The sequence below is a fragment of the Diceros bicornis genome, chromosome 1, assembly GCF_020826845.1.
Source record: "Diceros bicornis minor isolate mBicDic1 chromosome 1, mDicBic1.mat.cur, whole genome shotgun sequence".
NCBI lineage: Eukaryota > Metazoa > Chordata > Mammalia > Perissodactyla > Rhinocerotidae > Diceros > Diceros bicornis.
Genome location: NC_080740.1, coordinates 34,105,438 through 34,120,402, shown reverse-complemented (window position 1 = coordinate 34,120,402; position 14,965 = coordinate 34,105,438). Strand labels below are relative to the sequence as shown.

The 14,965-nt window shown below is 41.7% G+C and overlaps 1 protein-coding gene across 2 annotated transcripts in view; it reads right to left on the bottom strand.

Moving 5' to 3' along the window:
* CAMK4 (calcium/calmodulin dependent protein kinase IV) overlaps nucleotides 1–14,568 on the bottom strand; it is a 217,947-nt gene extending 203,379 nt beyond the window's left edge. For both annotated transcript variants that reach the window (XR_009219728.1, XM_058538382.1), the window contains exon 1: nucleotides 14,165–14,568. Coding sequence is in view for 1 of the 2 variants with exons in the window: in XM_058538382.1 (XP_058394365.1) it covers nucleotides 14,165–14,325 (161 nt within the window). In the remaining variant the exon portion in view is untranslated. The remainder of the gene's footprint in view (nucleotides 1–14,164) is intronic.
* Nucleotides 14,569–14,965: the final 397 nt, after the last annotated feature.

Sequence of the window (14,965 nt, the reverse complement as noted above, 5' to 3'; positions counted from 1 at the left end):
GATTCTGGGTCTGGTATTTAACTTTTCAGTGAAGAACGCATTATTCTGAATAAAAAGTTAATGAGTCTACGACAAAGAATTAAAGTTAGTGCAAATAAGGTCTTAAAGCTACAAAATGATTAATATTTTCTAATTTTAACGCCCTTCTTATAAGCAAAGCAACCTGCAAAAATTACACAGATAGACCCCCTACAGCAGTTTTGTTAAACTACCCCAGCTGTCCTTTTGTCTGCAGATATGGAAAACCTTAAGGTTATACCACACGTTCTTTTCAGTATGTGAAATACAAAGAAGAGAAGTAAATATTTACAAACATTAAGATCTCTTTTCTTGGATCACCTCATCCTCATGTGAAGTCATGCAGTAAACACCCACATCTCAATGTTGTGTGTTAGCTTCTCATTAACCTAAGACACATGAACCTGATTCTTGATAATTTATAGTCTATGATATAAAACTGACACCAACTCTTAGATAAGGCAGCCTAGCGCTAAAGAAACACTGAACAGGTTAATATACTCAACGAGACCAAGTAAAATGTTGGTAAACTGGCCCTCCACTAATCATAGTAGCACAGGTTTTTTAAGGCTGGAATCGCATTGGGAATAAGCAGGTGAAAATGTGGCCGGAGACCCAAAGGAACACTGGGGTCTCGCTCCTGAGAGGGGTGCCCAAGTGATCGTGTGAGGTGTGCCAGAACGCAGAGCCAGGTCCTGAGAAAAACATATGATACTCAAGATGGGCCAAGTTTTATTTTTTAATAGCTGAGCTTCTAGTTGGCAACAAAAAAATCCTGTGCCAGCTGCTGAGGAAGTAATGTGCTGGGAGCTGGCAGGCACAGGCACTTGGGAAGCCAACAGGTACGGACGCACAGTGGATCCCTAGGTGCTAGTGACTAGAAGGCAGCTCCAGCCACCCTGGGCAGACCAAACGTGGGGGCCACACTCCCTGTGAAGTGGTGTCCAGACTACATCCCCCAACATCTGGGAGAACAACAACAGTGGGCATCTGGGAAAGGAAAAGCACATCGCTTTCCTCAAACTTAGCTGGCCACATTAGCCTAGGTGAACTCAGGTTAGCTTCTGAGAGATAGCAAGCATTCTGTGGTTATGTCTGAAGTCAGATAGATATCCAACTGGAGAAGAAGGGCATAAGCATGTCTTAGTCGGCTCAGGCTGCCATAACAAAATACCACAGGCTGGTGGCGTACTCAACAGAAATTTATTTCTCACAGTTCTGGAGGTTGGAAGTTCAGGATCAGGGGGCCAGCGTGGTCGGATTCCGGTGAGAGCTCTCTTCCTGGCTTACAGACATCTGCCTTCTTGCTGTGTCTTCACACGGCAGAGAGAGAGTGTATAGTGTCCGGTGTCTCTTCTGATAAGGGCACTAATCTCACCATGAGGTCTCACCCTCATGACCTCATCTAACCCTAATTATCTCCCAAAGACCCCATCTCCAAATGCCATCACATTGGGGGTTAGGGCTTCAACATAAGAATTTGGGGGACACAAACATTCAGTCCACCACCATGGGAGATACAAGGAAAATGGAAGCACCTGGGCTCTGGTGGGAAAAAGGAAACAGGGAGGAATCAGGCAGGGACACAGGTGCTTGTGGGTTGAGGTGTAACTGGATTCAGAAAACAAGAAATAGACCTGGGTGAAGAGTGGCCTTTCTTTTTTTAATTTTTAAGAATAATTATTTTGACAGTGCATAAAAGTCATGAACATAAAGTGAGTGACCCTACTTGGAAGTAACGTCAAGGAGTGATTTATTTTTTTATCAGACAATAACACATCTTGATGGATGGTTTTTAAATAATATCCCCAAATAAAGATAGAGCAGAAAGGCCATTTATGTTGTTATCTCCTTCCTGATCCTTTCCTCAGCTCTCCCTTCCCCTCCTGTGGTCAGACAGGGCAGGTGTTACAGGACTGTTACAGGAGACTGCTAATCCATTACAGAGCCACAAACAGGGCATAAGTCAAGCTTTTTGAAAAGAATGATTCCTTTTAAAAACCAAACTAGAGGAGTGGAGAAAGCTAAGAAAAATACCTTCTTGCTAAATCCTAGATATCCACAACTATTGCCAGCATTAGTATGGTCCACTAAAGGAACTAAAAATGAGCAAATATAACAATGAGGACATATTTCTAAAAAGAGGTGAGGCATTTAAAAAGCACAAAATAAGAATAAAAATGATTCAAGGGTCCTCCAACATTTATAAAGCCTTTGGAGCTTAGAGCCCTACTTACTCCAAAAGCTGCTCTGTCTCCTAAACGCAGTAAAGAACTAAGATAATCATCCAGAGAATACAACTGGAAGAAAATGTAGATGCACAGATGCTTGCGGCTAGAGGGGACCTTAGAGGTAGATGATCTAACCATAGAAGGTCACACTAGTCCCGATTGTCAGAGACAGAAGCCCTTTAAGACAGAGTAGACCCATAGAAGACCAGAGTCCCTTGAGTTCCAAAGGACTTTCAATTGCAGAAGCCCTGTTGGTACTCACTTACTCAACAAATATTTACTGAGTGCTCACTACCCGCCAGGCACTGAAGGGGGGACACAGCAGTGAACAAGGGGACAGAGGCCCGGCCCGCAACAGCTTACATTCTAAAAGCATTGAATAAGTAATTTCACAGTGTGCTGGTTTAGCAGAGGGCTGTGTAGGGAAAACATCCTGAAGAAAGAGAGATTTAACCAAAAGAGAGATGTCTGCAGCTGTTCACCTAATTCCTCCAACATTGATTCATTCACTCACGATTCCACAAACATTTATTAAGCACTTACAGGGGGCAAGCAGTAGACTGAAGAATGGGCTTAGTAGTGGGGATAAAATACGGGGTTGATACTCTGGGGATGAAGACCACAAAGCCTTTACCTGTAAGACAATAAACACATGAAATGGTATGAGAGTGAGACAGGATAAACCTTCTGCCTGGGGGGTAGGATGACTATCCTGGAGGAATTAGAAAGAGACGGGCATTTCAGGCCAAGAGAGTTTCATACACAACACCATAGAGATAAGAGGATTACTGAGGGGTCCTTGCGGAAGGTGGGTGTAGCAGAAAGACTCAAGCACTGTAGTCAGGAAAACCTCGGCTTGAACCTCAGCTCTGCTCCCCTCCTCAGCTGTGCAAGCTTGGACAAGCTGCTTGACCATTCTGACCCTCAGGTTCTTCATCTGAAAAATGGTGCTGGTGATGATCACCTTGTATTACTAAAATAATTCACAATGTACATAAAGACAGTAAACCACAACACCAAGCTCGGTGCAGGTAATTAGGGGAAGTGGGGAATGAGGCTTGCAGGCAAGTTGGGGTCAGACTGCTGAAAGAGCCAGGTAGGCTGGACTAAGGTATTTCCCCTATAGCTACCTAATTCCAAATCATTATCCCCTGCCTCCCGCCTCGTGCCCTGTCTGGGGAATGACATAAAGCTTATGTGCCAGCTAATGAGCTAAGTGTTTTTATATACGTGATCTCATTTCATCGTCATAACAACCTTGTGGGGACCATACCACCACGATCTTCATTTCACAAATGAGGCTGAGCGAGGTGCGACGTTATGTCCAAAGAGACAGAGCCATCAAGTAGCAATTTTATCCTGCCTGTTTTCCTGTCCGCATCCTGCACCATCTGGCTCAGTTCTTGTCTTAGCCCCTGCCTTGCTCAGCAGTCCTCCTTCACCTCGGCCAGCTCAATTGTCCAGAATGGCCTGCTTGAAGCTGGCCTGAGTAGCTGCCTTGCCGGGCTCTCCCCTTAGGGCGCGGCTCCCTGAGGATCATTCCCCGGCACCACCTGCCAGCTCAAGCCGGGACCGGCGCTCTGCTGCCCCCTCCTGGCCTGGGCCAGAACCTCAACTGCTCCCTGGGATCTCAGCTCAGTCCTGACATTCCATTTCCTCAGTGTCTCAAGATTTGCAAAAACTATATCAGTTTGTCGTGGATTATCCTGATAACTTCCTCAGGTTTCCACTTCACTAATGTGGCATTCATACACATGACAGGCTCTGTTTATTATCTGTTTAGTTGGCTTCTAGATACAGGTTACTCTCAGGAGAGCTGCTCACAAGTTTACCTCACTGAACATTTTTACTAGCTCACATGTTCACATTGAGGGAAAAAGGAAAGGAAGGGCCCAGAGTCTCATAGGAGCCACTAAAAATGTTTCCACTCACACAAGAAATCTTCAGAGGCCTATTATGACTGAACACTCGAGGCCAAGCTGATTTATTGAATTATATATTTTGAATTTGGTCATATTTAATAACATAGTCTTATTTTCTCAGTGGTTGTCCTGACAGGAAGCTTTGAAAAAATATATAAGATTCACTTGAACGAATAGGTAGCAGTATATTTATATCCTGTTAAAGATTAAACTTGGACTTAATAGCTGTCACAACTAAAGAACAACTTGGTACGTCTATTAGAGTCCCAAATGGAAGGTTGTCACTTACTAAATTAAAGTTGTCACTAACTGTCCCTTCAAGGCAGTACAAGAAGTAAGGGAGACGAACCTAAAAAGTGCAAGATTCTGTGCAATGAATGGTAAAATGGAAGCAAAGGTCCCTACTGAACAGTCCATAAGGACTGAACGTAGGGAGAAATCGTTCAATACTCCATTGTAGGTAACAATAAATGTATGAACGTAATCATAAATTTGCCATCCCCTACTCTTCTTTGTTCTAGTTTATAATATTAGTCAAGTTCTGTCTATAATCATGACATAAATCAAAGAAAGTGCACTTTTAAGTAAGAATGCTACTACAAACTAGTAGAGCAAACAAATTACTTTTTTAGCAGACCATTCCAACCAGAGGGGTATCTCAAGGCTAGCCTTTTTTACTTTTTAAGAAACATTTTTGCACCTGGTGAATTTTTCAACCATATCACACTGAAGCATGACTTAAGAAGTCATTAAGTGATGACAATACATTTGTTAACCGGGTTAAACTTAACACCCTGGCACTAATGCCCACAACTCTTCAACTACTGCCCACCACACACTTCAGACAAATGCACTCAGTGGGCAAAATTTACCATGAAGTAAGGTAGGTATAGGAAAATTGAGGTTCTTGCAAATAATATGAATTTGGGGTTCAACAACAAAGAAAAACAAAATTCACTTAACCTTCTGCTTTATGGGCAAGCTGCATTCCTTTTCTCTTCTTCTGTTTTCTATTATGTGACTTTTTTGGTTACAATGGCAGTAAATTCTTATCAAAACCTTTCATCGGGTAGTCTTAAAATGCATAACAAGTGCACATATGTACCCACTTCCCCTTTCTGTACAAAGACACACCTTGCAATATGATCTCCTTTTTTTTTGCATTTTGCATATCTGCTTTAAAATCATTTTCATAAAGTATAATGTTATTTAAATATAAGTAAAGAAGTTTATTCAGCATCCACCTATACCTACTATTTATTGATCCAATAATCATCCAAAAAAATGTTTTTGAGCACATGCTCCCAAATTATGCATATTTATGTACCTATAAATGCAATACATGTGCTACTGAACCAATATGTAATGTTCTTTTCAAAACATTCAAAAACAAAATAGCAAAAATTAGAAAAATAAGCAAAAATAGATTCTCTAATATTTTCTTCTAGCACCCCATTTATTATGCACCCTCTGGATATGAATGTCCCACTTTGGAGATCTCTGCTTTAGTCAAAATATGAGTGATTGCCTTAGTTTAGCTCTAAATTCTATTCAAAATAAAAAAGAATAATTCTATTTTTTCAAAAAAATGCTTTTTTAGCAGAGTCTCAATTTAAAGGACATGAGTTAGTCCATCTGAGATATATGCATGGCATATAGGAGGATTATGCAACATGAAGATAATATATTAGTAAACAGAAAAATGAATTAATTAAACTTTACTAATTAGAGGCAAATCTTTTATCAATAGTTTATTTAGCATATTATTTTGTAATTAACTGTCACTTCAAATATAATAGAAGAATGATCAACTTGAAACCTATTTAATTATTATACACAAAACAAATGACCCTCCAATAAATAGTCTTCGGATGTGAATGCTGATCACGACATGGAAATTTAACTTAAACACACTTCAAGTAAAGCTTCTCTGTTCTCAAAAACATGAATGATGAAGGGAGCTAGCTAACATGTGACATAGGTCGGAACTGTAACTGACACAGTTTCAATAGATGTAGAAAAAGGATGAGTATGCACTTAAAGCTTGCACCCACCTGAAAAACTAGTATCAGGTTGACATGTTCAAAGTAAAAGGGAGATTCAAGGTAGTTCCTTGATCAAATGAAGTCTTGATATCATTTTAACTTGAAATTCTCGTGTAAATGAGAAGGAGTAGAATTTTGGCTTGACTGATGCAGCTGAGGGGTCAGCAAACCATGGGCCAAGGGCTTAACACGGCAGCCACTAGTTTTTGTATGGTCTGCAACCTAAGAATAGTTTTTACATTTTTAAATGGTTTTTAAATATCAAAAGAAGAAAAATATTTTGTGATATGAAAATTATGTGAAATTCTAATTTCACTGTCATAAATAAAGTTTTATTGGAACATGGCCATGTGCATTCGTTTCTGTGTTGTCTATGGCTGTTTTCACTTAATCATTGCAGAGTTGAGAATTGTTACAGAGACCGTGTGGCCTACAAAACCCAAAATATTTATTGTCTGTCCCTTACAGGCTCTCTACCCAGTAACTGATCTCAAATCCCTTGATCCCACACTTCCCCTTGCTTATCTAGTCGTAGGCTGTGGGAGGGTCTCGTTTTCCTTCTTTTTTTTTTTTTTTCCCCCAACATGGTAAGTTCTCTCTTACCCACCCCCTGGTTTATCTACACTACAGGTTAGGGTAAGTTCTGAGTCCTAACCATCAGCCTAGGACACAGCTGCTTCTACAGCCACCTTTTGTTCTCATACCCTTACTTCCTCTCTATCTACAATTTTGGTTTTCAATTGATACAGACTCAGTCATTTTTTTACAGGCCTTCTTTGGTCTCATATCAACTTACCCTCCCAAATCTTATCAGCCATTATGCTGTTCATGTTTTGTAAAGTTTGCAAAATAAAATGTATACCCTGCATTTTTCTGCCAGATTTTGCCTTTCCTTAGAATGTACTTTCCACTTGGCACGCCCTTCACGGAAGCTCTACCTGTTAAAATCAAGGTCCACCTCCCAGTAAGACAAATTTTCAAGGTCCACCCTTCCCATTAAGACACCTCAATCTTCCCAGTCAGCATCACCACTCTATCATAAAGACTGCTGTGATTCTCATATCTTTATCTCATATTGGTTTTATTTATTTATCTCATATTAGATTTATTCTTGATGCCTCATTATCAGTAAACTGCATTTGAAAACCAAATAGTGTTTTATTTATCACATTCATTCATACTCTAGCCCTATCACCCCGCCCTGCACACACTCCCAACATAAATGGCCTAGTTCACAGTTATTCCAAAGGTCAGACCTATAACAGAGAGGACTTTAGGCAGCACAAAAGCAAGGAATTAAATAACAAGGGATCAAAATTGAGAAGACCATTCTTTTTTCCATTATTGTTCCATCATTCTGATTACATCAAGAAGAAAACCTCAATTTGTGCCACTATGGTTTTAACCTTGCTAATCTTTGATAAGCTCCCTTTTTAACAAAACAAGAACAATCCTCAAAACCTCAGGCTTAGAGACTTCTGCAGACAAAGACTTCTAGCTACAATTTAATAAAAATGCTTTGTTTTTATTGCAATTTATTTTTACAATTTGCTTCTATTTATGGCATTAATACCAGTTTTCAATTTAATGAAATTAAATATTCTCAGTAAGTAAAATTTAGGTTAACAAAAATGAGATGATTTAAACAAAAATATTAAGGAAATTATAGCACAGTATGCACACATGACAGAAGTCAATGGTATTACATAGAAATGGGAGAAACATTTGGTTGTAGCAGATACTCAATAAGCCAACTGATTTTAATCCATCAACCTCCCTGTCATTCACTGTCTACACAACTAAAAGAAAACCACGTAAAAGGATAGGTTCAAGCTTCTGAGACGGTGGTTCTCAACAGGAAGAGTGGATGACATTTGACAACGTCTAAAGACATTTTTGGTTGTTACAACCTGGGGGGAGGGGCTGCCACTGGCATCTAGTGTGTAGAGGACAGGGACACTGCTAAATATCCTACAATGCACAGGACAGCCCCCACAACAAAGAATTATCTGGCCCCAAATGTCTACAGTGCCATGGCTGAGAAACGCTGCTCCAGAGGAAAGAGAAAAGCTCTATGCATCCTACCCTTTGCCCATCGTTATAAATCACCCTGTCCAGCACCTCTCCTGAACCCATTTGATCTCTCCCACTGATAAGACTACTGAGGAAAATCTCTCATGCAAACCTTTCACTACTTTATATCACCCACACAACCACTGCCCTCCATCAGCAATTAGAATTTTAAAAACGGACTGTATGAAGAGTCCACGTCCTTCATGTGCTAATACCATGCCATCAATATTTAGATCTAACTTCCTAACTAAATCATTGGAGTTATGAAATTGTCAGATGATCCTGCATTATCAAATAGATTAAAAAATAATTAAGGTAAAGGTTAATATAATTTGAGTAAAACCTTGATTCTAGCTGCTACTGATTCTATGTAAGTTATTCTTTGGCCTGAATTATATGGTTCATTGACTCGATTAAATACTATACTTTGCAGAAGAAACCTGACCTTGAAATTTTAAAAATTCAATATATTTTTTATTAGATATGTTAGCTTTCCCAAAAGGAAGTCTAAAGAGAACTACTTTTTAAGATAGCAAAAAAGAAAAAAATCATTAACATAAAAAAAATAACTAGTAGTTGAAACAATTCACTTGGCTACCACTTGGTACTTTATTCTCAAATGTATTCCTGCAAACACATAATCCACACATATACATCTGAGGGTAAAGTGTTGACAGGAAAGTTCTTTGAAGCTATTTTGTGGTTAGTGTTTTCTTTCTCTCTCTTTTTTTTTTTCAAGTAAAGTTCTCCAGAACAGTTTAGAAGCAGATAGCACGTGTCTTTTTTTTTTTCCAAATTAGGAGTTATTTTTACCGTTGTAACAGTATTTAAACATGGAAAAATAGCGTGTTCTTAAAGTAATGATCCTATCATAGTCTTCACTTGATGTTAAGGCTCTTTACAATGAGTGTACTTCCAAATTTAGCATTTACTATGTATTAACGTAAGTGGTTGGTATAGCTTGGTGGCATTTCATGCCTTTAAGTTCAAGTTGATTTAATTTCTAATTCTGCCACACCTGTGGTAAAATGAGAGTGAAGGTGAAACTGAATCCCTTTGATTTCAGAGCCACAAAGCACTCTGCCAACAGAAAAGCAGCATTATTTTCAACACCTACCAGCTACAGGTGGCAGTTATCATCCTCGCACTGTGAAGAAAGGAAACCAGCGCTGAGTGAGATTAGGGTCATGGTCACAAAAGTTTTACGGAGAAAATAAACAGGTCACGGGATTTCCCTGTCCCTGGGCCACTAGAACCGAGATCATCACATCAGGACCAACATAGACCACATCTCAAAGATGAGGAAGGGGGCATGCCCACCATGCCTAGTCCATTTCATTATCATTCATTCATTCTCTTTAAAATCATTTGTTGAGCACCTGCTGAGTACTGAACTGTGCTAGGCAATGAGCACACAATAGTGAATCAGCCAAACCCACAGACCCTGGCTTCCAGGAGCTGACAGTCAACGTTTACACAAAGAGCCCGTGGGGCCCCAGTTTTGATTCTCCTGCTTGCAATCCCACCTTGCTCCTGAGTTGCCTGTCTGAGAAAAGAATCAAGCACACAGAGAACAAGAGAGAGACCAAACAGGTGTATTTTAAACTCCTAGTCAGATAAAAAACACACTATCCCCAAAAGAGCTTAAGATACTAAGTGCAGTGCATGTGGCAGGAGATCTGTGGCCAGCAGTATACCCTGGATAGGCTGTGGGGCCTTAAAGGAAAGTGTGAGGGAAAGACCAAAAGCCCGAGAAGCACAGGCTAAGAAAGGCTCAGGAAGGGGCTCCAACCAAGAGAAGGAAAGAGAAAGGCAAAAGAAAGTATTTCATTCCTCACCAGCCAGGAGCACTGGTTGGAGCCCTTCTGTAAGAAAATGAGCTCTTACAGAAGCCCATTTTGCACAGTTTTCAGGTTTCTTTACAAGAAAGTGTTTGCTGGCCATTAGCTGGGGCCAAAGTTATGTGTTACGAGTGGAACACACCACTGCTCAGGCCTCTGACTTTCTCCCCTCCACAGTGAAGGCGCTCCCAGTCCAGCCTCCTGCGCCACTCAGCCAGGCCAGAGTACAGTGCACCCAGCAGGTTTTGGGGAGACACCAGAGTTTTTCCAAAATGTTTGAAAGGGGAAACCCAAAAATGACTTGGAGCCAAAGATGGGAGAATTTTTCTCCACAGAGCTGTGCAAATGGAGATCACTCAATGTTACCAATAGGTCTGCAGGGCATTTTTCAAAAGGACTCTGCCTCCTACTTTCCTCTGGCATACACAGATTTATGGCCTAAAGCAGCATTTTCAAACTGAGTCACAACCCATTAGTGGGATGTGAAATCACATGGGTTCAGCCAATATTTTTTAATGAAATAGAATAAAATCAAACAGCACAGAACAGGAAATATAAGAGCATATTGTTGGTAATAAGAATAAACATTGTTTTATGAAAATTGTTTCTATTATATACACACATATGTCTCACTATCTAAATCTATTTGGTTCCTAAGCAATAATACATATAGCGAGGGATCCTATATATACATTATGCTTAAATTGTATTAGATATTATGCTCAAATATAATTATTCTTAAATTGGGTTGCCATATAAATGTTTTTCTTTTTTAATTATAAATCAAGTTGTGGGGGCAGGGGTGGGGATTGAAAGTCACTAGCCTAAAAAAACTATAGTAAATGGAATGGAAATTTTTTAAAAAATTGATTCTAAAATAATTTAACACAATTCTTCTTTTGTCCTAATTATCTCTCATTTGGTTTCCCTGAACTTGTATGTGTGGGAATACATCTGGTTTTGTTACATTCTTTCAATCTCGTATCACAGACAGAAACAAAAGGTGAGAAATAATGGAAAACAGGACATGGGTTTGGATGCTCAGGCCAAGTCCCCATCACAGAGCAGGCCAGGCCAAATCCTGTCCCTCCATGTGCCAAACCACAGGACAGAATCTGGACCAGAGTCAGCCTCCCTTCTCCCTTGGAAAAGCCTTTAAAAGGCCAATTTCTCAAATCACTGGGCAAAGGACCAAACCGCTCTCCAGGACATGGAGCCCTGAATAGGATCATAGCCAATTCAACTTTTTAAGTAGAGTTAAATTTGTTGGTGTATCATGATTTTTGTAAACTTTTTGACAAACTTTATAAACAAAGCAGTAATTTCAAATGTGATTTTTGAAAAATCAAATTAGTTTGCCTAAAACTCTTAAATAATTCCCCTTACCACCACCACTCCCCCAGCACAAAAAGAAAGCTACCACATCTGCCCTGGTCTGAATGGCCACATGTAGACCAGTGCTGCCAGCACCATCCAGGGGCTTCAGGTGGTTATAGCCTTGGGAATTCGGCTCCCTGAAATTCCCAAACACATCCTCAGGATGTGTTGTCCTAATAGTCACATGGCCAATCTTCTTGAATTCAGGAGTCACCAGTTTACAACAGATAATTGTAATAGAGGAATGACTACAGTATTCAAAAATTAACTTAATCTAAAGGGGATTGTCTACACCCTGGAACTAACCAAAATGGCACTACACAACACTGTTCTCTTAGCATCTTAACGACAACGGTGTTACTCTGAATTAAATGTCTTGATCTTGGAGTCACCACTGGCAGGCATATTTGGCGCAAGACTGGGAGTAAAGAGAATAAAGACTTGAAACCAAAACTGATGAGTCTCCACTTCATCACTAGTGCAGGAAGGAAGAGGACATCTGTCACTCAGTCAATACTCAGAATTATAATTCTGTTGCATTCTCTGGCTTTATAGATTCTTAGTAATTATATCTGTAACATAGTTGCTGTATGTTTTAGGTTTATTTTGTTGAAAACAATAACTAATGATGAAGTGATATTTCTCAAAGTCTCAACCAAACGGAGTAAGCATGTACTTCACCAATACTGCCATCTACAGAGAACTTACCTAATATACATGACTACCGAAAAAGAGCAGAAATAAGAATGTTTAACTTTTTTCTCAAAATATTTTAATTCTGTGATTTTCAAGGTAATCAAACGACTAGATAGCAGAGTGAGAATCTCAGCAATATATAACTGATTTATTTTTGTCCTCCAAAATATAATACCAAGCTTTCTTTAAAAAAATAAATAACTTAAATTCCTTAGGTTTTCCCTATGAAGTCTACCATCTGTATATGTGTGCAACTGGCAGTTTATTTTTTCTCTCTGCCCACTTTCCCATTCCTCAAATTAAAGGAAATTTCTTGACTTTCCTGATGAAGAAGTTATTCATAAAGATAATGTGTGCTGAGGATAAGTCGGAGATAATTAGAGGCTTCTAAGGTAAACGTTACTGAGAAAGCAGTTAGACTCGGTGGTGGGACGGTCCCTAAAGCACCATCAGGCACTTCCTCTATTATGTGTCAGTTTCTAAAACACTAAGTAAACAATTTTAAGTAGATTATCTCTTGAATCAGAAGTTTACACTGCCTCACTGCAGCTCATCATACAAGTATAGTAGGTTTCAAACCTTACAGAAGGAGGTATTTCATTTTTTACCTACTAGTGAATACATACAACAGCAGATCTTCAGATGAACACTGAAAAACTTGGTCAAAACAGGATGCTTATGTACACATGATTCAATGTTCAAATATTTTTGACACATTTATAAACAACAACAAACTACTAAATTTTCATTCAGAAGTTTTCCCTTTCTTACACACCTTCTGTACTCAGTGAGCCATCAATAGTAGTGGCAAACTGGAGGGGAAGGGTGACCCTTACACATTCCCACTAAGTACCAACATTCAGAATCCTGCACTGTGGTCTCCAATGGCATAAAAAAGAAAATGGCTGTTAGCTAAACTCTTTCCAACAAAAAAAGAATGGAAAATAAAATTGGAAAGAAGTATTAAGTACAGAAGCTTCAACTTGTTAACAGTTGAAATTATATCTTCAGATTCCATATAACAAAGGGCCTGGATCTAAAATGTGTATTGAAAAGAAGTCTCCTTACCTATGGATAACAGAAAGGAAAGAAGGAAAAAGAAAGGAAGGGAAAGAAAAAAATAATTTTCAATGGATAAAAATAGGAGAGAATACGGCATTCACATGACAAAAACCACTATCTGTTTGGATCTTCAGAAGAGGGACATTTCTGCAACCCCAGGGAGATATCTTTTTGCATACATAATTTAAATAAATCACTCTAGCACACGAAAGAAGAGCTGTAGAACTCTTCTCACTAATTATCACTGCCTGGAGCACATGTGCTGCTTTTTTGTTTAAAGCCACACTAGTTCATTATTCTGCCTTCAACTCTCTTAAATGATTCATCTCCCCTTCACTCCTGAGCAGACTCTGCAGGGAAGCTAGTACTTAAATTTAATTTCTAGTGCCACTTGTTTTGGAGAGCTTGATGAGGGGAAGGAGGAAGAACTTAATTCAATAATTCTGTCATGATTTGGAGGGGCCCCCTCCGCCCCCTACCCCAAAAAATAACTAGACAAACAGGACCCTCTGGCAAGCTATAATCGTGAGCAAAGACACCAGTTGGGAAAGCAGGGCCCACGTGCAGTGGGAGCTGTCACCCAAGGGAAGTGGCAGCAACCAGGAGGAGGGAGGGTGGAAGATAGTCGGGCTGCTGCTCACAGGGGCACCAGCCTGGGCGCTCCCGGGGAGACCCAACTCGCACTTGAAAGGTGCTTAGCTCTCTCCCGGACACTAGGTGGGGAAAAACCGAAGGGCAGGGAGGCCGGCTCCAGCATCCTCGGGAGCTGTCACAGCGAGAGGGACAGCCCCGGTGCGCGCCGCAGGCTTCCCCAGAAGCCCGAGCCCGCGCGCAGGGCGCCAGGCTCCACTAGGTCCAGGGCGTCCCCCGCACGCCCCAGCCGCCGCGCCTCGCCTTACCGTCCCAGCTCCGACTCCACCTCGAAGAAATCGCTCAAAGCATCCCTGTTGGAGCCGTCGATCCAGTAATCCGGGACGAGGCTCCCGGCCCCCGGGGCCACGCTGGCGGTGACCGAAGAGCAGGACGAGGCGGAGCACGAGGGCACCGTGACTTTGAGCATCTTCGCGGCGGGACTCCGGAAGCCGCCGCCGCTGTCGCCGCCGCTGCCGGAGCGAGAAGCCCCGCCGCCCGCCGTCGCCTGCGAACGCAGGAGCGAGAGGTGGCGTCCTTCACACACACGCACACACCCACCGCCGCCGCCGCCCCGGCGCCCTCGGCCGCGCTCGCGCCACAGCTCCCTTTCTGCACGCTCCGGAGGGAGGGTGGGCGGAGAAGGGGGCGAGGAACTGGGAGAGGGTGTGGAAGGAGAAGCCGAGTCGCCGCCAGCCAGAGAAAGAAGAGGCGGAGGCGCTGCAAAGGAGCGAGATTCCCTCCTCCTTCGCTCCTTCCCTCCCCACCTCCCCTCCTCCCTCCGCCGAGCCCTTCCAGCCCCCCTCCCTTTTTTCCTTTCTCCCTCCTGGCAGTGGCTGCGGCGGTGCCGGCTAGGGCGGCTCCGGATGCAGGAGCTTGGGGAAGGCACAAGGACCAGAGCATCATCCCACGCGCCCTCCCGCGGGAGCCGGGAGCCTGGAAGGGACGGCGCGCAGTGGGACGCTCGCTCCGGGAGTGGCGGGCGTTCAGCGCGCTCTGGAACCACATGGGTCCGGGTGGCCCAGCAGGATGGTGGGAAAGGGACCTGGCTGTCGGCGCAACTCATTCCT